Source organism: Lathamus discolor, unplaced genomic scaffold, assembly GCF_037157495.1.
Source record: "Lathamus discolor isolate bLatDis1 unplaced genomic scaffold, bLatDis1.hap1 Scaffold_236, whole genome shotgun sequence".
Taxonomy (NCBI): Eukaryota; Metazoa; Chordata; class Aves; order Psittaciformes; family Psittacidae; genus Lathamus; species Lathamus discolor.
Genome location: NW_027069265.1, coordinates 31,254 through 53,665, shown reverse-complemented (window position 1 = coordinate 53,665; position 22,412 = coordinate 31,254). Strand labels below are relative to the sequence as shown.

Below are 22,412 nucleotides of genomic sequence, written 5' to 3'. Positions count from 1 at the left end.
CCCTGCCCGGCCTGCTGGGCGGTGGCCTCGGGAGGGCAGAGAGGACGGGGAGGCGACGGCGCCCCCTGGCGGCGGGGAGGAGCTGGAGGGCCGGGATTCCCCCGCTGGGGGGGGTTTGGGGTCTGGGGGGGGTTTAAGGGGGGGTCTCTGGATATGGGGGTCTGGGGGGGGGGTCTCTGGGGGGGTCCCGGCGTTCCCGGTTTCGGCGCAGGAAGAGGCGGAGCCGTTGTACGAAGTATAGAACTGTGTATTCCTCTGTGCGCGGCGGGGGGGCCCGGGGGGGGCTCGTTGGGGGGGCTCAGGTTTTGGGGGGGGGGGGGGGGGTCCGGGGGGGCCCTCGGGGAGGGTCCCAGCCCCGAGCGAGGCTTTTAAATTAAAAAACCAAAACCCAAAACCGGGGGGGGGAGGGGGGACGACGACGGGACGGTAAAAAAGAACCAATTTGGGGGGGGGGGGGGGGCAACGAGGTGGGGGCTGGGCCGCGTCCCCCGATCCCCTCCAGAGCCCCCCCCCCCCGTGCTCAGGGGGACCCCCCCCGCACCCCCTGTTCCCTTTGTCGGGGGGGGGGGGACGGGACACAGACAACCACAGAGGCGCCCCCGGGTGCGGGGGGGGGGGGGGGGTCACACACACACACACAGCCCCGGGGGGGGGGGGACACGCGCCCGTTGGGGGGGGTGTGTGGTTGGATGGGGGGGGGCGGGTGTCGGGGGGGGGTGGGGTGTCCCCCCCCCCCGTCAGACATAGTACTCCTTGTCCTTGTTCCGCCGGGCCTTGCCGGGCGCCTTGGGGGGCGCGGGGGGGGCTTTCTCCTTGGGGGCACCCCCGGCGGGGACCGCGGCTGCGTTGGGGCCCCCGCCTTGGGTAGCGGCGGCGACGGCGCCGGGCGCGGCGGCCGCCCCGATGTAGTGCCGGCTCTGGTCCACCTGGTAGGAGCCCTCGTCCCTGTTGCGGTACTTGTACATGGCGTAGAGCAGGATGAGGATGCAGAGCGCCGCGGCCGCCACGATGCCCACCACCATGCCCGTGGTGCCGCCGGCTTCGCGCACCACCTCCACGGCGCCGGGGACCGCGGCTGTGGGGACAGCACCGGGGCGGGCGGTCACGGGCGCGCCCGTCACCCTCCCGCGCCCCGCCGAGCCCTCCCGCGGGTGCCGTTCCCCGGCGGGCACCAGCCCCGGGAGCGGCGCGGCCACCACCGTGGCCACGGTGACGGCGCCGGGGCCGGGCTGGGTGTGAGCGGAGCCGCCGCCGCCGCCGCCGTCGGTCGGGCGGCGCGGGGGGGGGGGTTTCGCCGCCGCCGCCGCCGCCGAAGTCCTCGTCGTCGGCGGGGGGAGCGTTGGGATCGGCCGCTTCCCCCGAGGCGAAGCCCGAGGGCTCCTCGCAGTCGGGGCCGCACGATGCGGGCGAGCGGGGGGACCCCGGGGGGCGAGGGGGGGGGGGACACGGGCCCGCCCCCCACCGGGGCCGCCGGCAGCACCAATTCACCGCCTGCAGAGACACAAAGGACGGGGGGGGGGGGGGGGGGGGGGAAAGACAGGGGAGGGGGGGGTCCAAATGAGCCCCTGGCCCTGCCCCCCCCGGCCCCCCGACCTCCCCCCCGCCGCCGCCGCCGCTTCTCGAGCCGTGTTATGAGCATTATCATTACGATTATTAATTAACGTTATGTTAATGTGCGCTTTGATAAGAGCAAACCGCGGCGCTGCCACAACTTACATCGCGGGATGGGGCCGGGTGATTTTAGCGTGGAGGAAAAAGGAATTGCAGGAAGGAAGGGAAAGCACCCAAAAAAACAACAAACACAGGAGAGAGAGAGAACAGAGTAAGAGAAACAGAACACAAAGGAAAAGGAGAGAAGAGACACTCGGTGAGAAGGTGCCGCCGGGCAGCCCTGAGCCGGCCCCGGCCCGACAGCGGCAGCAGCCAGCGGGAGCCGTGGGGCCCCGCACCGGTGCGCCAGCAACAGCCATGGGAACAGCCAACATCGTCCGTTCATCAGCCGTGGATGCATCATCCGTCATCATCCGTCATCATCCGTCATCATCCATCATCATCCGTCATCATCCATCATCATCCGTCATCATCCGTCATCATCCGTCATCATCCATCATCATCCGTCATCATCCGTCATCATCCATCAACCATCCATCCATCCGTCATCCATCATCATCCATCATCATCCATCATCATCCGTCATCATCCGTCATCATCCGTCATCATCCATCAACCATCCATCCATCCGTCATCCATCATCATTCATCCATCATCATCCATCATCATCCGTCATCATCCATCATCATCCGTCATCATCCGTCATCATCCGTCATCATCCATCATCATCCCTCATCATCCGTCAACCATCCATCCATCTGTCATCCATCATCATTCATCCATCATCCATCCATCATCCATCCATCCTGCATCATCATCCATCATCCACCCATCCATCCATCTGTCCATCACCATCCATCCCACCATTAATCATCCATCATCCATCCATTATCCATCATCCATCCATCATCCATTCATAATCCACCATTCATCCATCCATCATTTATCACCCATCATCTATCTATCCATCATCCATCCATCCATCATCCATCCATCCATCCATTATCCATCACCCTTCATCCATCCATCCATCATCCATCATCCATCCATTCATCAACCATCCATCCGTCATCCATCATCATCCATCCATCATCTATCCAGCTGTCATCCATTATCATCCATCCATCCTGCATCATCATCCACCATCCACCATCCATCCATCCATCCATCATCATCCATCCATCCATTCATCCATCAGTTATCCATCCATCCATCCACCCATCCATCGATCATCCATCCATCCATCCATCTGTGCATCATCCATCCATCATGCATCTATCATCTATCATCCATCTATTCATCATCCATTCATCACCCATCCATCATCCACTATCATTATCAATTCATCTGTCCGTCCATCCTTCCATCATCCATCCATCATCCATCCAATACCCATCCATCATCAATCCATCATCCATCCATCCATCCATCCACCCATCCATTATCCACCCATCCATCCATGCATCATCCATCCATCATGCATCATCTATCATCATCTGTCATCCATCCATCATCTATCATCATCCATCATCCGTCCATCCATCCATTATCCATCATCCTACATCCATCCATCCATCCATCATCCATCATCTATTCATAATCCACCATCCATCCATCCATCATCCATCACCCATCATCCATCTATCCATCATCCATCCATCCATCCATCACCCATCATCCATCTATCCATCATCCATCCATACATCCATTATCCATCCCCCTTCATCCATCCATCCATCCATCCATCCATCCATCATCCATCCATCCATCATCCATTCATCACCCGTCCATCATCCACCATCATTATCCATCCATCCATCCCTCCATCCATCCATCCCTCCATCCATCCATCCCTCCATCCATCCATCCTCCATCATCCGTCATCCATCATCATCCGTCATCCATCCATCATCCATTCATCATCTGTCATCCATCCATCATCATCCATCATCCATCCATCCATCCATCCATCCATCCATCATCATCCGTCACTCATCATCCCTCTATCCATCATCCATCATCCATTCATAATCCACCATCCATCCATCCATCCATCATCCATCACCCGTCATCCATCTATCCATCATCCATCCATCATCCATCCATCCATCCATTAACCATCACCCTTCATCCATCCATCCATCCATCCATCCATCATCCACCATCCATCATCCATCCATCCGTCCATGCATCATCCATTCATCATCCATCATCCATCCATCCATCATCCATCATCATCCATCCATCCATCTATCCATCCATCCATCCATCATTCATCATCATCCATCCATCATCCATTGATCATCATCCGTCCATCATCCTCCATCCTCCATCCATCCCTTGCTCCATCCCTGTCTCCATCCCTGGCTGGATCCAGCCTCGGATCCTCCATCTCTTCCCCCCCTTTCTCCGTCCTCTGTCCATTGTCCGTCCATTGTCCGTCTGTCCCTGTGTCTCCCCCCAGCTGCTGCTGCCCTCTCCGGTTGGCTCAAGGGGGAATCGGGAGGTCCATGGGACACCCATGAGTGCTGGGGGTGTCCATGGGACACCCATGGGTGCTGAAGGGGTCCATGGGACACCCATGGGTGCTGAGGGGTCCAGGGGACACCGATGGGCACTGGGGGGGTGTAGAGGACACCCATGGGTGCTGGGGAAGCCAAGGGGTCCATGGGACATCCACAGGTGCTGGGGGCTCCATGGAAAACCCATGGGTGCTGGAGGTGACCAAGATGTCCAAGGGACATCTACAGGTGCTGGGGGGGGCACAAGAAGTCCATGAGGCACCCATGGGTGCTGGGGGTGTCCACGGGACCCCCATGGGTGCTGGGGGGAACAAGAGGCCCATTGGCTACACATGGGTGCGGGGGTGTCCATGGGCCACCCCGGGTGCTGGGGGTGCCTGTGCTGGGGCTCGGGGGCCCCTGTCCGTCCCTCGTCCATCAGTCCATGGGGGGGCCTGCGCGGGGCACACGCGTGTGCATGGAGCCGTGGGGAACACGCGTGTGCAGGCATGTGAGGGGCGGGGCTGCGGGGGGCACACGCTTGTGTGCATGGGGCTGCGTGTGCAGGGCACGCGTGTGCACGCTCGGCATTGAGCACGTGTGTGACTGTGAACGCGTGTGTGCGATTGTGCACAGGCGTCTGTTATTGTGTACACGTGCGTGTAACTGATCACGTGCGTGTGTGACTGATCATGTGTGTGCGACTGATCACGTGTGTGTGACTGATCACGTGTCTGTGTGTGACTGATCACGTGTGCGTGTGACTGATCACGTGTGTGATTGATCATGTGTGTGTGTGACTGATCACATGTGTGTGACTGATCACGTGTGTGTGACTGATTATGTGTGTGTGTGACTGATCACGTGTGTGTGTGACTGATCACGTGTGTGATTGATCATGTGTGTGTGACTGATCACGTGTGTGTGACTGATCACATGTGTGTGACTGATCACGTGTGTGTGACTGATCACGTCTTGCATCTGGGGAAGAACAACCCCATGTACCAGTACAGGTTGGGGGTTGACCTGCTGCAAAGTAGCGAAGGGGAAAGGGACCTGGGGGTCCTGGTGGATAGGAGGATGACCATGAGCCAGCAATGTGCTCTTGCGGCCAAGAAGGCAAATGGCATCTTAGGGTGCATTAGAAAGGGAGTGGTTAGTAGGTCAAGAGAGGTTCTCCTCCCCCTCTACTCAGCCTTGGTGAGGCCGCATCTGGAATATTGCGTCCAGTTCTGGGCCCCTCTGTTCAAGAAGGACAGGGAATTGCTTGAAGGAGTCCAGCGCAGAGCCACAAAGATGATGAAGGGAGTGGAACATCTCCCTTATGAGGAGAGGCTGAGGGAGCTGGGTCTCTTTAGCTTGGAGAAGAGGAGGCTGAGGGGTGACCTCATCAGTGTTTACAAATATGTAAAGGGTAGGTGTCAGGATGATGGAGCTGGGGTTTTCCAGTGATGTCCAGGGACAGGACAAGGGGCAATGGGTGTAAACTGGAGCATAGGAGGTTCCATGCGAACATCAGGAGAAGCTTTTTTACTGTGAGAGTGCCGGAGCGCTGGAACGGGCTGCCCAGGGGGTTGTGGGGTCTCCTACGCCGGAGATATCCAAGGCCGGCCTGGACAAGGCCCTGTGTGATGTGCTCTAGGGCACCCTGCTCTTGCAGGGGGCTGGACTGGATGAGCTTTGGAGGTCCCTTCCAGCCCTTGGGATTCTGTGATGCTGTGTGTGACTGATCACGTGTGTGTGTGACTGATCACGTGTGTGTGTGACTGATCACGTGTGTGTGTGACTGATCACATGTGTGTGATTGATCACGTGTGTGTGTGTGACTGATCACGTGTGTGTGAGTGATCACGTGTGTGTGTGACTGATCACGTGCGTGTGTGACTGATCACGTGTTTGTGTGACTGATCACGTGTGTGTGTGAGTGATCACATGTGTGTGTGACTGATCACGTGTGTGTGTGACTGATCACGTGTGTGTGTGACTGATCACGTGTTTGTGTGACTGATCACGTGTGTGTGTGACTGATCACGTGTTTGTGTGACTGATCACGTGTGTGTGTGTGACTGATCACGTGTGTGTGTGTGACTGATCACGTGTGTGTGTGACTGATCACGTGTGTGTGTAACTGATCACGTGTGTGTGTGTGACTGATCACGTGTGTGTGTGACTGATCACGTGTGTGTGTGACTGATCACGTGTGTGTGTGTGACTGATCACGTGTGTGTGTAACTGATCACGTGTGTGTGTGTGACTGATCACGTGTGTGTGTGACTGATCACACGTGTGTGACTGATCACATGTGTGTGTGACTGATCACGTGTTTGTGTGACTGATCACATGTGTGTGATTGATCACGTGTGTGTGACTGATCACGTGTGTGTGACTGATCACGTGTTTGTGTGACTGATCACATGTGTGTGATTGATCACGTGTGTGTGACTGATCATGTGTTTGTGTGAGTGATCACATGTGTGTGATTGATCACGTGTGTGTGACTGATCACGTGTGTGTGTGACTGATCACACGTGTGTGTGTGACTGATCACGTGTGTGTGTAACTGATCACGTGTGTGTGTGACTGATCACCTGTGTGTGACTGATCATGTGTGTGTGTGACTGATCACCTGTGTGTGACTGATCATGCGTGTGTGACTGATCACATGTGTGTGTGTAACTGATCCTGTGTGTGTGACTGACGTGTGTGTGTCACTGCTCACATGTGTGTGACTGATCACGTGTCTGTGTCACTGATCACATGTGTGTGTGTCACTGCTCATGTGTGTGTGACTGATCACGTGTGTGTGACTGATCACGTGTCTGTGTCACTGCTCACATGTGTCAGCACCGCGGCCGCTGCCCGTGCACACCAGGGGGGGGCCGCACACGCGTGTGCCCGGTGCCGCGCTCTGGGGTCCCCCCGGGCCGTCGCGCGAGCCCGGGCCCGGAGCAGCACCCACCTGTGCCCGGCTCGCACTCCTCCAGGTCCTCGTCGTCACTCGGGCACTCGGCCGAGGCCACCAGCAAATCATCCGTGTTCTGCGGGGACAGCCCGGGGTACGCAAAACAGCCACAAACAGCCCGAAAACACCCAGAAACAGCCCCAAACAGCCTGAAAACATGCAGAAACAGCCCGAAAACACCCAGAAACAGCCCCAAACAGCCCGAAAACACCCAGAAACAGCCTAAAACAGCCCAAAACACACTGAAAACACCCAGAAACAGCCCAGGAACAGCCTTAAACAGCCCAAAACCACCCAGAAACACCCCTGAAACAGCCTAAAAGAGCCCAAACCCACCCAGAAACAGCCTAAACCAACCCAAAACACCCAGAAACACCCCCAAACAGCCAAAAACCACCCAGAAACAGCCCAAAACCACCCAGAAACAGTCCAAAACAGCCTAAAACACCCAGAAACACGCCCCGAAACAGCCTAAACCAGCCCCAAAACACCCTGAAAAAAAACAGAAACACCCCCAAAACAGCCTAAAATAGCCCAAACACCCTAAACCCACCCAAAACCACACCAAAACAGCCGAAAACACCCCAAAACCAGCCCAAAAGAGCCCGAAAACAGCCCAAAACACCTCAAAACGCCGCAAAACCATCACAAAGCAGCCTGAAACACTCCAAAACCACCTCAGAACACCCTAAAACCGTCACAAAACAGCCCAAAGCACCTGAAACCACCTCAAAACCACCCCAGAAACACCTCAGAACACTCCAAAAACACACAAGAAACTGCCAATACCCCAAAACACTCTTATGACACCTCAAACCCAGCCCAAAACGCTTCAAAACCACCTCAAAGCGCCCCAAAACACCCCATAACCAACCCAAAACACTCCAAAAACACCTCAAAACACGCCAAAACCACCCAAAACCCAGCCCCAAATATCCCCAAACCACCCCAAAACCAGCCCAAAGACACCCAATGGGTGCAGGGGGACCCCAAAGAGCCCTCAAAGACACCTGAAGACCCCCAAAGGCACCCAATGGGTGCTGGGGGACCTTCTTGACATCCAAAGACCCCTGAAATACCCCAAATCAGCCAAAGACACCCCAAAACCACCCCAAACACACCCAAACCCCCCCTGCAAAGCACCCAAGGACACCCAATGGGTGCTGGGTGACCCCAAAGACACCCAACGACCCCTCAAAGACACCCAGTGGGTGCTGGGTGACCCCAAAGACACCCAACGACCCCTCAAAGACACCCAGTGGGTGCTGGGTGACCCCAAAGACACCCAAAGACCCCTCAAAGACACCCAATGGGTGCTGGGTGACCCTAAAGACACCCAACGACCCCTCAAAGACAACCAAGGGGTGCTCGGTGGCCCCAAAGACACCCAACAACCCCTCAAAGACACCCAAAGACACCCAAAACCCCCTTCAACCCCCCCCCAGTGGGTGCTGGGTGACCCCAAAGACACCCAAAGACCCCTCAAAGACACCCAAAGACACCCAAAACCCCCTTCAAGCCCCCACCAATGGGTCCTGGGTGACCCCAAAGACACCCAAAGCCCCCCAATGGGTGCTGGGTGTCCCCAGTGACCCCTCAAAGCCCCCCAGTGGGTCCTGGGTGACCCCAAAGACACCCAAAGCCCCTTCAAAGCCCCCAGTGGGTGCTGGGTGTCCCCAATGACCCCTCAAAGCCCCCCAATGGGTGCTGGGTGACCCCAAAGACACCCAACGACCCCTCAAAGCCCCCAGTGGGTGCTGGGTGTCCCCAATGACCCCTCAAAGCCCCCCAATGGGTGCTGGGTGACCCCAAAGACACCCAAAGCCCCCTCAAAGCCCCCCAGTGGGTGCTGGGTGTCCCCAGTAACCTCTCAAAGCTCCCCAATGGATGCTGGGTGTCCCCAGTGACCTCTCAAAGCCCCCCAGTGGGTGCTGGGTGACCCCAAAGACACCCAAAGCCCCCTCAAAGCCCCCCCAATGGGTGCTGGGTGTCCCCAAAGACACCCAAAGCCCCCTCAAAGCCCCCCAGTGGGTGCTGGGTGTCCCCAGTGACCTCTCAAAGCTCCCCAATGGGTGCTGGGTGTCCCCAGTGACCCCTCAAAGCCCCCCACCAATGGGTGCTGGGTGTCCCCAAAGACACCCAAAGCCCCCCCGAACCGGGTGACCCCCCCCCCCCCCCCGCCGTGCCCCGTACCTGTGCCACGGTGTCGCGCAGGGTGGGCGAGCGCCCGCGGCGCGTGGTGGTGGTGGCCATGGTGGTGGTGGTCTCCATGATGGTCGTGGCCATATCGGGGGGGGCCGGGGTGGCCCCGGGCGGGGCGGGGGGGGGGCGGCGGCGGAGCCCCCACCAGGCGGAGGTCGCCCTCGAGCCGCACCCTCGGGTGCCCCTCGGCCGCCAGCGCCAGCAGCTTCAGGCCGTTGTAGTAGAGCCCCGAGAGCTGCCCCTGGAAGGGGCGGCCCCGGTCCCGGCCCCCGACGCGCACCACGGCCTGGCTGTTGAAGATCGTGAGCTGCCGGCCTGCGGGCGGACGGACACAGCGGCATCGCACCCGCGGCCGCGCTGCGGCAGCGCGGCGGGGAGAGGGGAGGGGGCACCGGGGGGGGAGAGAGGGGCACGGGGGGGGGGGGGGGGGGAAGGGCCATGGGGGGGGGATGTAGGAGAGCTAATGTGATGCACGAGGGTTATGCGGGGATGGACGAGGGTTATGGGGGGATGGACGAGGGTTATGGGGGGATGCACGAGGGTTATGGGGGGATGGACGAGGGTTATGGGGGGATGGACGAGGGTTATGGGGTGATGGAGGGTTATGGGGTGATGCACGAGGGTAATGGGGTGATGAACAAGGGTTATGGGGTGATGCACGAGGGTTATGGGGTGATGAACGAGGGTTATGGGGTGATGCATGAGGGTTATGGGGTGATGAACGAGGGTGATGGGGTGATGAACGAGGGTTATGGGGGGATGCACGAGGGTTATGGGGTGATGCACAAGGGTTATGGGGTGATGAACAAGGGTTATGGGGTGATGCATGAGGGTTATGGGGTGATGAACGAGGGTTATGGGGTGATGCACGAGGGTGATGGGGTGATGAACGAGGGTTATGGGGTGATGCACGAGGGTTATGGGGTGATGAACGAGGGTTATGGGGTGATGCATGAGGGTTATGGGGTGATGCACAAGGGTTATGGGGTGATGAACAAGGGTTATGGGGTGATGCATGAGGGTTATGGGGTGATGAACGAGGGTTATGGGGTGATGAACAAGGGTTATGGTGTGATGGAGGGTTATGGGGCAATGCACGAGGGTTATGGGGCGATGCACGAGGGTTATGGGGTGATGCATGAGGGTTATGGGGTGATGAACGAGGGTTGTGGGGTGATGCACAAAGGTTATGGGGTGATGCACGAGGGTTATGGGGTGATGCACGAGGGTCATGGGGTGATGGAGGGTTATGGGGCGATGCACGAGGGTAATGGGGTGATGAACGAGGGTTATGGGGTGATGCACGAGGGTTATGGGGTGATGGAGGGTTATGGGGTGATGCACGAGGGTTATGGGGTGATGGAGGGTTATGGGGTGATGAACGAGGGTTATGGGGTGATGCACAAGGATTATGGGGTGATGAACGAGGGTTATGGGGTGATGCACGAGGGTTATGGGGTGATGAACGAGGGTTATGGGGTGATGCACGAGGGTTATGGGGTGATGAACAAGGGTTATGGGGTGATGGAGGGTTATGGGGTGATGCACGAGGGTTGAGATGCACGAGGGTTATGGGGTGTGCAGTGCACAAGGGCCATGGGCTTGTGATGTACAAGAGCTACAGGGTGTTATGCACAAGGGTTATGGTGTGATGTATAAGGGTTGTGATGCACAAGGCTTGAGATGCACAAGTTTTATAGCTTGATGCACAAGCGTTGTGATGCGCAAGGGTTGAGATGCACAAGGGTTATGGGGTGATGCACAAGGGTGATGTGGTGATGCACGAGGCTTGTGATGCACAAGGGTTATGGAGTGATGCAAAACGGTTTTGATGCACAAGGGTTATGTTGTGATGTACAAGGGTTGTGATGCACAAGGGTTGTGATGCACAAGGGTTATGGGTTGTGCAGTGCAGAAGGTCCATGGGGTGATGTACAAGAGCTACAGGGTGATGTGCAAGGGCTGTGATGCACAAAGGCCATGGGGTGATGTACAAGGGTTGTGATACATGAAGGCTGTGCAGCACTAGGGTTATGCGGGTTGATGCACAAGGGTTGTGATGCACAAGGGTTATGGGGTGTGCAGTGCACAAGGGCCATGGGGTGATGCACAAGGGTTATGGGGTGTGCAGTACAGAAGGGCCATGGGGTGATGTACAAGGGGTGTGATGCACAAGGGCCACGGGGTGTGATGCATAAGGGTTATTGGGTTTGATGCACAAGAGTTGTGTGGGGTGATGCACAAGGGTTACGGGGTGTGCCTGTTGTGCAAGGGCTGTGGTGGGTGTTGCACCAGGGTGTGATGCACAGCGTGTGTTGTGCAAGGCTGCAGTGTCCATTGTACCCCAGTGCATTGCACAAGGGTCACGCTGTGCGCACACGGTGCAGGCCCTTTGGTGTGCATTGTGCACCGGTGCAATGCACCGGGGGCCGCAGCGCGTGTGTTGCACGAGGGTCATGGTGCGTGCCTGTTGTGCCAGGGCTGTGGTGGGTGTTGCACCCTGGGACACAGCCTCGCCTGTGTTACACCAGGACCGTGTAAGGACTGCAGCCGCGTTGCACCAGGGCCCCGGTGCCTGCTGCCGAAAGCCCCTTGCACCCATTGCACGAGGGCCACACGTGCATTGCACGAGGAGCAGTCACCTCCTCCCCACCCTTAACCCTCTGAGCTGGGTACAGTCAGAACCGGTTCGAGGGGGGGCACTGGTGCACACCCGGCCCTTGTGCACACCAAGCCCTTGTGCACACCAAGCCCTTGTGCACACCCAGCCCTTGTGCACAGGAAGCCCTTGTGCACACCCAGCCCTTGTGCACACCAAGCCCTTGTGCACACCCGGCCCTTGTGCACACCCATCTCTTGTGCACAGCCCCCCTCTTGCACACACCCCTCTTGCCCCCCCCCCCCCCCCTTTCCCCCCGCCCCCCGGTGCCGCTGTGGGTTTATGCTGGTTTAAACTGGTTTATGCTGGTTTAGGGCCGGGGCCGGCAGCACTCGAAGGGTTAAAGCGCGGTTTAAGGGGCCGTTAATGGGGCAGCGCCCCCAGCGGTCAATGGGGTCAATGGGGACAACGGGGTCAATGGGACCCCCCCCCCGAACAACGGGGTCCTGGGGATGTGGGACCTGGATCCATGGGGCCGAGTTTCTGGGTCCCCAGAGATGTGGGGCCCGGACACCCTCATCCCTGGAGCTGCGGGGCCCAGATCTATGGGTCCAGAGACCTGTGAGCTCCAGATCTGTGGGTCCTCAGCCCTGGAGCTCCCAGATCCATGGGGCCCAAATGCCTGGGTCCCCAGATCTGCGGGTCCCCAGATCTATGGGTGCCAAGACCTATGGGTCCTCAGCCCTGGAGCTCCCAGATCCATGGGGCCCAAATGCCTGGGTCCCCAGATCTGCGGGTCCCCAGATCTATGGGTGCCCAGACCTATGGGTCCCACATCTCTGGGTCTCCAGATCTCTGGATGCCCACGTCCGTGGCTCCCCAGATCTGCGGGTCCCAGCCCCGTGGGCACGGGGCCTGTGGGTGCTGTGGGGCGCTATGGGGGCGCCGTGGGGCGCTGTGGGGCGGGCGGGGGGTGCTCTCTGCCGGGTTACCTTTGTCGAGCAGCCACTCATCGACCACCCGCCCCAGGCGGAAGGGGATGCGCTGCCGCGCCAGCGCCAGCCGCTCGCTGTCCCCGCTGCCTTCGGAGGGAGGAGAAGAGCGTTACGGGGCCAGGCCACTGCGGTACCACCGCGGGGCCATGGTGCCACAGGTGGCATCACCACTGGCATCGCCATTGGCATCACCATCATAGAACCATGGTGTCATCATCATTGGCATCACCATTGGCATCACCATTGGCATCACCATCACGGAACCATGGTGGCATCATCATTGGCATCACCATCATGGAACCATGGTGGCATCGCCATTGGCATCACAATTGGCATCAACATCATGGAACCATGGTGGCATCGCCATTGGCATCACAATTGGCATCAACATCATGGAACCATGGTGGCATCGCCATTGGCATCACCATCGGCATCACCATCATGGAACCATGGTGGCATCACCATTGGCATCACCATCATGGAACCATGGTGGCATAGCCATTGGCATCACCATTGGCATCACCATCATGGAACCATGGTGGCAATCACCATTGGCATCACCATCATGAAACAATGGTGGCATCATCATTGGCATCACTATCATGGAATCATGGTGGCGTCACCATTGGCATCACCATTGGCATCACCATCGGCATCACCATGGTGTTCCACAGGGTCACCATTGGTGTCACCATCATGGAACCATGGTGGGATCATGGCGCCTTTGGTGGCATCACCATTGACATCACCATTGACATCACCATGGCGTTCCCAAGGGTCACCAGTGGCATCGCCATCATGGAACCATGGTGAGGTCATGGCGTCACTGGTGGCATCAGGATCACAGTGGTGGGATGGTGGCATCGCCATTGGCATCACCACTGACATCACCATTGGCATCACCATCATGGAACCATGGTGACATCACCATTGGCATCACCATGGTGTTCCCAAGGGTCACCAGTGGCATCACCGTCATGGAACCATGGTGGGACCATGATGTCGCCCGCAGCATTGCCATTGCTATCCCGATGTCCCATGGGATCACCATTGGTGTCACTGGCATCACCATGGTGGGACTGTGGCATCACCATTGGCATCACCATCACCATTACCATGGCGGGACCCCGTGACATCAGGGGTGTCCCCATTGGCATCACCACGGTGGCACCATCAGCATCATGGTGGGACCGCGGTGTCACCACCACGTCCCCATCACCGGTGTCACCACGGGGGGTGGGGGGGGGGGTTTAGGTGGCGTTTAGGGGGGCGTTAGGGGGGGTGTCCCCGGGGTCCCCTCATGCCCGTCGTTAGTGCCCTGGTTAGGGGGGGCCCTAATTAGGGGAGGAGCCACTCGTTAGGGGACTACAGGGGTGCTAAGGGGGCTGTAGGGTGTCTGTGGGTGCTATGGGGTGCCATAGGGTGTCTATAGGTGCTATAGGGGGTGCTGTGGGGTTCCTGTAAGTGTCCTGGGGATGCCATGGGGGGTGCTGTAGGGTGCCCCTCGGCACTGTGGGGTGATCGGGGGGTGCCTTAGGGGTGCTGTAAGGACACAGCAGGGTGCAGTGAGGTGCAGTGGGGTGCCCATAGGTGCCATAGGGGTGCCATAGGGGTGTTGTAGGGGGCACAGCACAGCACAGTGGGGTGCCTTTAAGTGCCATAGGGGCGCAGTGGGGTGCATGTATGTGCTCTGGGGGTGCCTTAGGGGTATTGTAGGCTGCCTGTATGTGCCATCGGGTGCCATGGGGTGCCTCTTGTGCCATAGGGGTGCAGTGGGCTGCCTGTAGGTACCACAGGGGCACTGTAGGGTGCCTGTATGTGCTCTGGGGGTGCATTAGGATGCCTGTATGTGCCATAGGCTGCTATAGGGAAGCCACAGAGTGCCTGTATGTGCCATAGGGTGCCTGTATGTGCTATAGGGTGCTATAGGGGAGCCATAGGGTGCCTGTATGTGCCATAGAGTGCCTTAGGGTGCCTGTATGTGCTATAGGGTGCTATAGGGGAGCCACAGGGTGCCTGTATGTGCCATAGGGGTGCCACAGGGTGCCTGTATGTGCCATAGGGTGCTATAGGGGTGCCATAGGGTGCCTGTATGTGCCATAGGGGTGCTATAGGGGAGCCATAGGGTGCCTGTATGTGCCATAGGGGAGCCATAGGGTGTCTTTATGTGCCATAGGGTGCTATAGGAGTGCCATAGGGTGCCTGTATGTGCCATAGGGGAGCCATAGGGTGCCTGTATGTGCCATAGGGTGCTATAGCGGTGCCATAGGTTGGTTCCCTGTATGTGCTGTAGGGCACTATAGGGGAGCCATAGGGTGCCTGTATGTGCCATAGGGGAGCCATAGGGTGCCTGTATGTGCCATAGGGGAGCCATAGGGTGTCTTTATGTGCCATAGGGTGCTATAAGAGTGCCATAGGGTGCCTGTATGTGCCATAGGGGAGCCATAGGGTGCTTGTATGCGCCATAGGGTGCTATAGCGGTGCCATAGGTTCCCTGTATGTGCTGTAGGGCGCTATAGGGGAGCCATAGGGTGCCTGTATGTGCCATAGGGTGCTATAGGGGCGCCACAGGGTCCCTGTATGTGCTGTAGGGTGCTATAGGGGAGCCATAGGGTGCCTGTATGTGCCATAGGGGAGCCATAGGGTGCCTATATGTGCCATAGAGTGCTATAGGGGTGCCACAGGTTCCCTTTATGTGCTATAGGAGTGCCATAGGGTGCCTGTATGTGCCATAGGGGAGTCATAGGGTGTCTTTATGTGCCATAGGGTGCTATACGGGTGCCATAGGGTGCCTGTATGTGCCATAGGGGAGCCATAGGGGTGCCTGTATGTGCTATAGGGGTGCCACAGGGTGCCTGTATGTGCCATAGGGTGCTATAGGGGTGCCATAGGTTCCCTGTATGTGCTGTAGGGTGCTATAGGGGAGCCATAGGGGCGCCTGTATGTGCCATAGGGGAGCCATAGGGTGCCTGTATGTGCCATAGGGTGCTATAGGGGCGCCACAGGGTCCCTGTATGTGCTGTAGGGTGCTATAGGGGGAGCCATAGGGTGCCTGTATGTGCCATAGGGGAGCCATAGGGTGCCTGTATGTGCCATAGGGTGCTATAGGGGTGCCATAGGGTGCCTGTATGTGCCATAAGGTGCTATAGGGGTGCCATAGGGTGCCTGTATGTGCCATAGGGTGCTATAGGGGTGCCATAGGGTGCCTGTATGTGCCATAGGGTGCTATAGGGGTGCCATAGGGTGCCTGTATGTGCCATAAGGTGCTATAGGGGTGCCATAGGGTGCCCTGTATGTGCCATAAGGTGCTATAGGGGTGCCATAGGTTCCCTGTATGTGCCATAGGGTGCTATAGGGGTGCCATAGGGTGCCTGTATGTGCCACAGGGTGCCATAGGGCGCTACGGGGGAGCTGCGCGGCGGCGCGGGGTACCTGGGGGGTAGCGCTCGTGCAGGGGGCCCCCGTCCAGCTGCAGGGTGGCGTTGCCGCCGCTGCGGGTGAAGCGCACGACGTGGAAGCGGCCGTCGCTGACCGCGGCCCGCGCGCTCCTCCAGGGCGATGTCCTCGGTGCCCACGTTGAAGAGCACCCCCACGGCCCCCTGCGCCTGCGGGGGGGCACCGTGGGTCCACGCCCGCCCCACGGCGCCCCCCCACAGACCCCACGGGACCCCCTGGGATGGGGAGCAGCAGCGACCCCCATAGCCCCAGTACCCCCCCATAGCCCCATCACCCCCCATAGCCCCAACACCCCCCAGTAGCTCCAATATCCCTCATAGCCCCATCACCCCCCATAGCCCATCACTCCCAATAGACCCAACACGCCCCAGTAGCTCCAGTACCCCCCATAGCCCCCATCACACCCCCATAGCCCCATCACCCCCCATAGCCCCAACACCCCCCCAGTAGACCCAACACCCCCCAGTAGCTCCAGTATCCCTCATAGCCCCACCACCCCCCATAGCCCCATCACCCCCCAATAGACCCAACACCCCCCCAGTAGCCCCAGTACCCCACAATAGCCCCATCACCCCCCCCATAGCCCCATCACCCCCCATAGCCCCAACACCCCCCAGTAGACCCAACACCCCCCAGTAGCTCCAGTATCCCTCATAGCCCCACCACCCCCCATAGCCCCATCACCCCCCAATAGACCCAACACTCCCCAGTAGCCCCAGTACCCCACATAGCCCCATCACCCCCCCCATAGCCCCATCACCCCCAATAGACCCAACACCCCCCAGTAGCCCCAGTACCCCCCCATAGCCCCATCACCCCCCCCATAGCCCCAAGACCCCCATTTCCACCATACCCCAAATGCCCCCCTCAAGCCCCCCAACTCCCCTATTCCCCTTTTTCAGTGTGGAGCTACAGGCAGTCCCCCACCCCCCTCATGACCCCCATACCCTGCACACCCCCATCACCCACATAGCCCCCCATAACTCTCCATGTCCCCATCACCCCATGTCCCCCCATCACCCCATAACCCCTACTCCCTCCATCACTCCCATGCCCATCAGGTCCTCATAGCCCCCCATAGCCCCTCCTGTGCCATACAATGTGGAGCTGCAGGAAGTCCCCCATCACCCCCATAGCTCCCCATGCCCCCCATAGCTCAACGCCCCCCCATATCCCCATACTTCCTCATCACACCCCATGCCCCCCATGCCCCTCCAAAGCCCCCCATAGTGCTCCATGCCCTATAGACCCCCCAATACCCACCCCAATGCACGTACTATGTGGAGTTGCAGGATGTTGCCCATAGCCCCCCCATGTCCCCATATCCCCCCATCACCCCCATGCCCCCATAGCCCCCCATACCCCCATAGCCCCATGTGCTCCCTATCACCCCCATGCCCCCATAGCCCCCAAGTCCTCATATCCCCCATCACCCCCATGCCCCCATAGCTCCCCATAGCCCCCATGCTGTACATACTATGTGGAGCTGCAGGAAGTCCCCCACTCCCCCTATAGCCCCCCATATCCCCCCATAGCCCCCATGTCCCCCCATACCCCCCATGCATGTACTATGTGGAGCTGCAAGAAGTCACCCAGCGCTCCATAGACCCCCATTCACCCCCTCACCTCCCTGTTCCCATAACCCCCATAGCCCCCCATGTCTCTACAGCCCCCTGTCACCCCCATAGCCCACATAGCCCCCATGCTCCCCATGCACGTACTATGTGGAGCTGGAAGAAGTCGCCCAGCCCCCCACAGCCCCTATAGCCCCCCATACCCCTATAGCCCCCCCATGTCCCCATAGCCCACATACCCCCCCCCCACATGCACTATGTGAAGCTGCAGGAAGTTGCTCATAGTCCCTATAACCCCTATAGCCCCCCATTGCCCCCAGTGTCCCCATACCCCCCATGCGCGCACTATATGGAGCTGCAGGAAGTCACCTATAGCCCCCATACCCCCCATAGCCCCCATAGCCCTCATAGCCCCTATAGCCCCCATACCCCCATCCTCCCCATGCTGTACACACTATGTGGAGCTGCAGGAAGTCACCCATAGCCCCTGTAGCTCCTTAGCCCCCATAGGCCCTATAGCTCCTATAGCCCCCATAGCTCCTATAGCTCCTATAGCCCCTATAGCCCCTATAGCCACCATAGCCCCCATAGCTCCTATAGCTCCTATAGCCCCCACAGCCCCTATAGCTCCCCATGTCCCCCCATAGCCCCCATACCCCCATGCTGTACGCACTATGTGGAGCTGCAGGAAGTCGCCCATAGGCCCCATAGCCCCTTATAGCTCCTATAGCCCCCACAGCCCCCATACCCGCCATAGCCCCATGCTGTCCACACTATGTGGAGCTGCAGGAAGTCGTCCATAGCTCCTATAGCTCCTATAGCCCCCATAGTCCCCATGTCCCCCCATGTCCCCCATGTCCCCTATAGCCCCCATAGCCCCTATAGCCCCCCATGTCCCCCCATAGCCCCCTGTCCCCATAGCCCATGCTGTACACACTATGTGGAGCTGCAGGAAGTCGCCCATAGCCCCCATAGCCCCTATAGTCCCCATGTCCCCCCATACCCCCCATGTCCCCCCATATCCGCCATATCCCCTATAGCCCCCATAGCCCCTATAGCCCCCATAGCCCCCATGTCCCCCATAGCCCCTATAGCCCCCATAGCCCCTATAGCCCCCATGTCCCCCATAGCCCCTATAGCCCCCATAGCCCCCCATGTCCCCCATAGCCCCTATAGCCCCCCATGTCCCCCCATAGCTCCCTGTCCCCGGAGCCCACGCTGTACGCACTATGTGGAGCTGCAGGAAGTCACCCATAGCCCCTATAGTCCCCATGTCCCCCCATACCCCCCATGTCCCCCCATATCCGCCATATCCCCTATAGCCCCCATAGCCCCTATAGCCCCCATAGCCCCCATGTCCCCCATAGCCCCTATAGCCCCCATAGCCCCTATAGCCCCCATAGCCCCCATGTCCCCCATAGCCCCTATAGCCCCCATAGCCCCCATAGCCCCCATGTCCCCCCATAGCCCCCTGTCCCCGGAGCCCACGCTGTACGCACTATGTGGAGCTGCAGGAAGTCGCCCAGCCCCGCGGCGCTCTCCACGCGCAGGAGGACGGCGTCGCGCTGCCTCGTGCTGAAGCCCAGCGCCAGCCGGTCCGCGCGCGTGCTCGGCCGCTCATTGGGCGGCCACGTGTACGTGATGAGGCCCCCGCCGCGGCCGAAGATGTACGTGGTGCCCGCTGCGGGGACACGGGGTCAGCGGGGTCAGTGGGCTCCATGGGGTCTATGGGGTCTATGGGGTCAGTGGGCTCCATGGGGTCTATGGGGTCTATGGGGTCAGTGGGCTCCATGGGGTCTATGGGGTCTATGGGGTCAGTGGGCTCCATGGGGTCTACAGGGCCAATGGGGTCTAGGAGGTCAATGGGGTCAATGGGTTCTACGGGGTCAATGGGGGGTCTATAGGGTCAATGGGGTCTATAGGGTCAATGGGGTCCATGGGGTCTACGGGGTCTATTTGGTCTATGGGGTCTACAGGGTCTATGGGGTCCATGGGGTCAATGGGGTCCGTGGGGTCAATGGGGTCCATGGTGTCTATGGGGTCAGTGGGGTCTATGGGGTCAATGGGGGTCATGGGGTCCATTTGGGGCATTGGAGTCTATGGGGGTCATGGGGTCCATGGGAGGCATTGGAGTCTATGGGGTCCATGGGGTCTACTGGGTCAATGGGGTCTATGAGGTCTATGGGGTCTATGGGGTCCATGGGGGTCATGGGTTCCATTGGGGGCATTGGGGTCTATGGGGTCCATGAGGTCTATGGGGTCCATGGCAGTCATGAGGTCCATGGGGTCTATGGGGGTCACTGGGGTTAATAAGGGGCATGGGGCTCTATGGGGTCCATGGGGCACTATGGGGTCCATGTGGTCCATGAGTGTCACTGGAGTCTATGGGGTCTATGGGGCACTATGGGGTCCATGAGGCCCATGGGGGACATTGGAGTCTATGGAGTCCATGGGGGACATTGCACTCCATGGGATCCATGGGGGTCTATGGGGTCCATGGGGGTCATTGAAGTCTATGGGGTCCATGGAGGTCTATGGCATCCATGGTGGTAATGGCATCTATGTGGTCCATGGGGGTCATGGGAGTCTATGGGGTCCATGGTGGTCATGGCATCCACGGAGGTCATTGGAGTCTATGGGGTCCACAGGGCTCTACAGGTTCTATGGTGGTCATTGGGAGAATGGGGTCCATGGGGCCCCATACAGGTCCTGGAGGGCATGGGAGTCATGGGGGTCCATTGGGGTCCATGAAGCCTATGGGGTCTATGGCAACCATGGGGGCACGGGGGCAGTGGGAGTCTATGGGGGTCATGGGGATCTATGGGCTCTATGGGGGTCATTGGGGTCTATGAGGGTCACGGGGTCCATGGGACCCATAGGGATCTCTGGGGGTCCATGAGGGGCACAGCGATATCCCCAGCATGGGGGGGAGCCCTGGGTACCCCCCCCACCAAAGTGGGTGCAGGGGAAGGGGCAGGGGGGTGGGGGCTGTGAGAGCCCCGTGAGCCCATCCCCTTGCAGGAGGATTTCGCCCCACAGAAGGGCTCAGCCCAGCCCCACATCCCCGTGGGGTGCAAGCACTTGGGGGTCACAGGAAGGATGCGTGCACACACGCAGACAACGCCGTGGGGCTGTGCACACGCGTGTGCAAGGGGGGGGGGGGGGCACAAACACCACCACCACCCCCCGCACCCCAAACCCTGCCCGGCCCCACTGCTCTGGGGGGAGAGGAAGAGGAGGAGGAGGAAGAGGGAAGGAAAAAGCTCTGGGGTCCCCAGGAGGAAGAGGAGGAGGAGGAGGAGGGAGATGGAGCTTTTGGGGTCTGCACAAGCAGGAGAGGGGGAGGAGGAAGAGGAGGAGGAGGAAGGGGCCGGCCTGAGAGCACTCAGGAGCAGATGGGGAGGAGGAGGAGGGTGAGAAGGGAGGAGGAGGAGGAAGCCGCGAGCAGAGGAGGAGGAAGAGCAGGACGGGAGCTTGGGGCCGCTGCGGGCAGGAGGGGAGGAAGAGGAGGAGGAGGGGAGGGGAGGGGAGGAAGCCTGGGGCTCTGCAGGGGGAGGAAGAGGGGGGTTTGGGGCTCTTCATGAGGAGGAGGAAGAGGGGGGCCCCCAGGAAGAGGATGAGGTTTTGGGGGGTCCCTGTGAGCAGGATGAGGATGAGGAGCAGTTCCCCATGAGGATGAGGATGAGGTTTTGGGGTCCCAATGAGGAGGATGAGGAGGGGCTCCCCATGAGGATGAGGGGGGGGGGTGTCCCATGGTGAGGATGATGAGGCTGAGGATGGGGGTTCTGGGGTCCCCATGCGGTGCTCCCGGTGTCCCTATGGGGTGTTTGGGTCCCCATGGGGTGGTTCTGGGGTCCCCATGGTGGGTTTTGAGGTCCCTATGAGGGGTTCAGGTCCCTATAGGGGTCCCTATGGGTGGGTTCATGTACCTGTAGGGGTATTCAGGTCCCTATGATGGATTCAGGACCCTATAGGGGACCCTATGGGGTGTTCAGGTCCCTGTGATCGGTTCAGGTCCCTGTGGTGGGCTCAGGCCCCCATTGGGTGTTCAGGTCCCCATGGTGGGTTCAGGTCGCTATAGGGGTTCCTATGGGGGTGTTCAGGTCTCCAGTGGGGTGTTCAGGTCCCTATGATGGGTTCAGGTCCCTATAGGTGGGTTCAGGTCCCTATGGATGGGTCCAGGTCCCTTTGAATGGGTCCAGCTCCCTACGAAGGGGTCCAGGTCCCTATGGATGGGTTCAGATCTCTATGATGGGTTCAGGTCCCTATGGGTTGGTTCTTGTCTCTATGGATGGGTCCGACTCCCTGCAGGTGGCTCCATGTCCCTATGGGGTGTTCGTGTCCCTATGAATGGGTCCAGCTCCCTCTGGGTGGCTCCATGTCCCTACGGACCGGTCCATGTCCCTGTGGATGGGTCCCTGTCCCTATGGGGTGTCCAGCTCCCTATGGACAGGTCCATGCCCCTATAGGTGGCTCCAGCTCCCTATGGGTGGCTCCAGCTCTCTATGGGTG

General features: G+C 59.3%; 1 protein-coding gene across 1 annotated transcript in view; it reads right to left on the bottom strand.

Annotated features, from left to right (window-relative positions):
• Positions 1-1,018: 1,018 nt before the first annotated feature.
• The window catches only part of LOC136006485 (neurexin-2-like), a gene marked incomplete at its 5' end in the record, with an annotated part of 52,126 nt that continues 30,732 nt past the window's right edge, over positions 1,019-22,412 (bottom strand). The window contains 8 exon segments of the mRNA XM_065664516.1: positions 1,019-1,491; positions 7,072-7,150; positions 9,268-9,400; positions 9,402-9,591; positions 12,868-12,957; positions 16,303-16,414; positions 16,416-16,475; positions 19,400-19,581. Coding sequence (XP_065520588.1) covers positions 1,118-1,491; positions 7,072-7,150; positions 9,268-9,400; positions 9,402-9,591; positions 12,868-12,957; positions 16,303-16,414; positions 16,416-16,475; positions 19,400-19,581 — 1,220 coding nt within the window.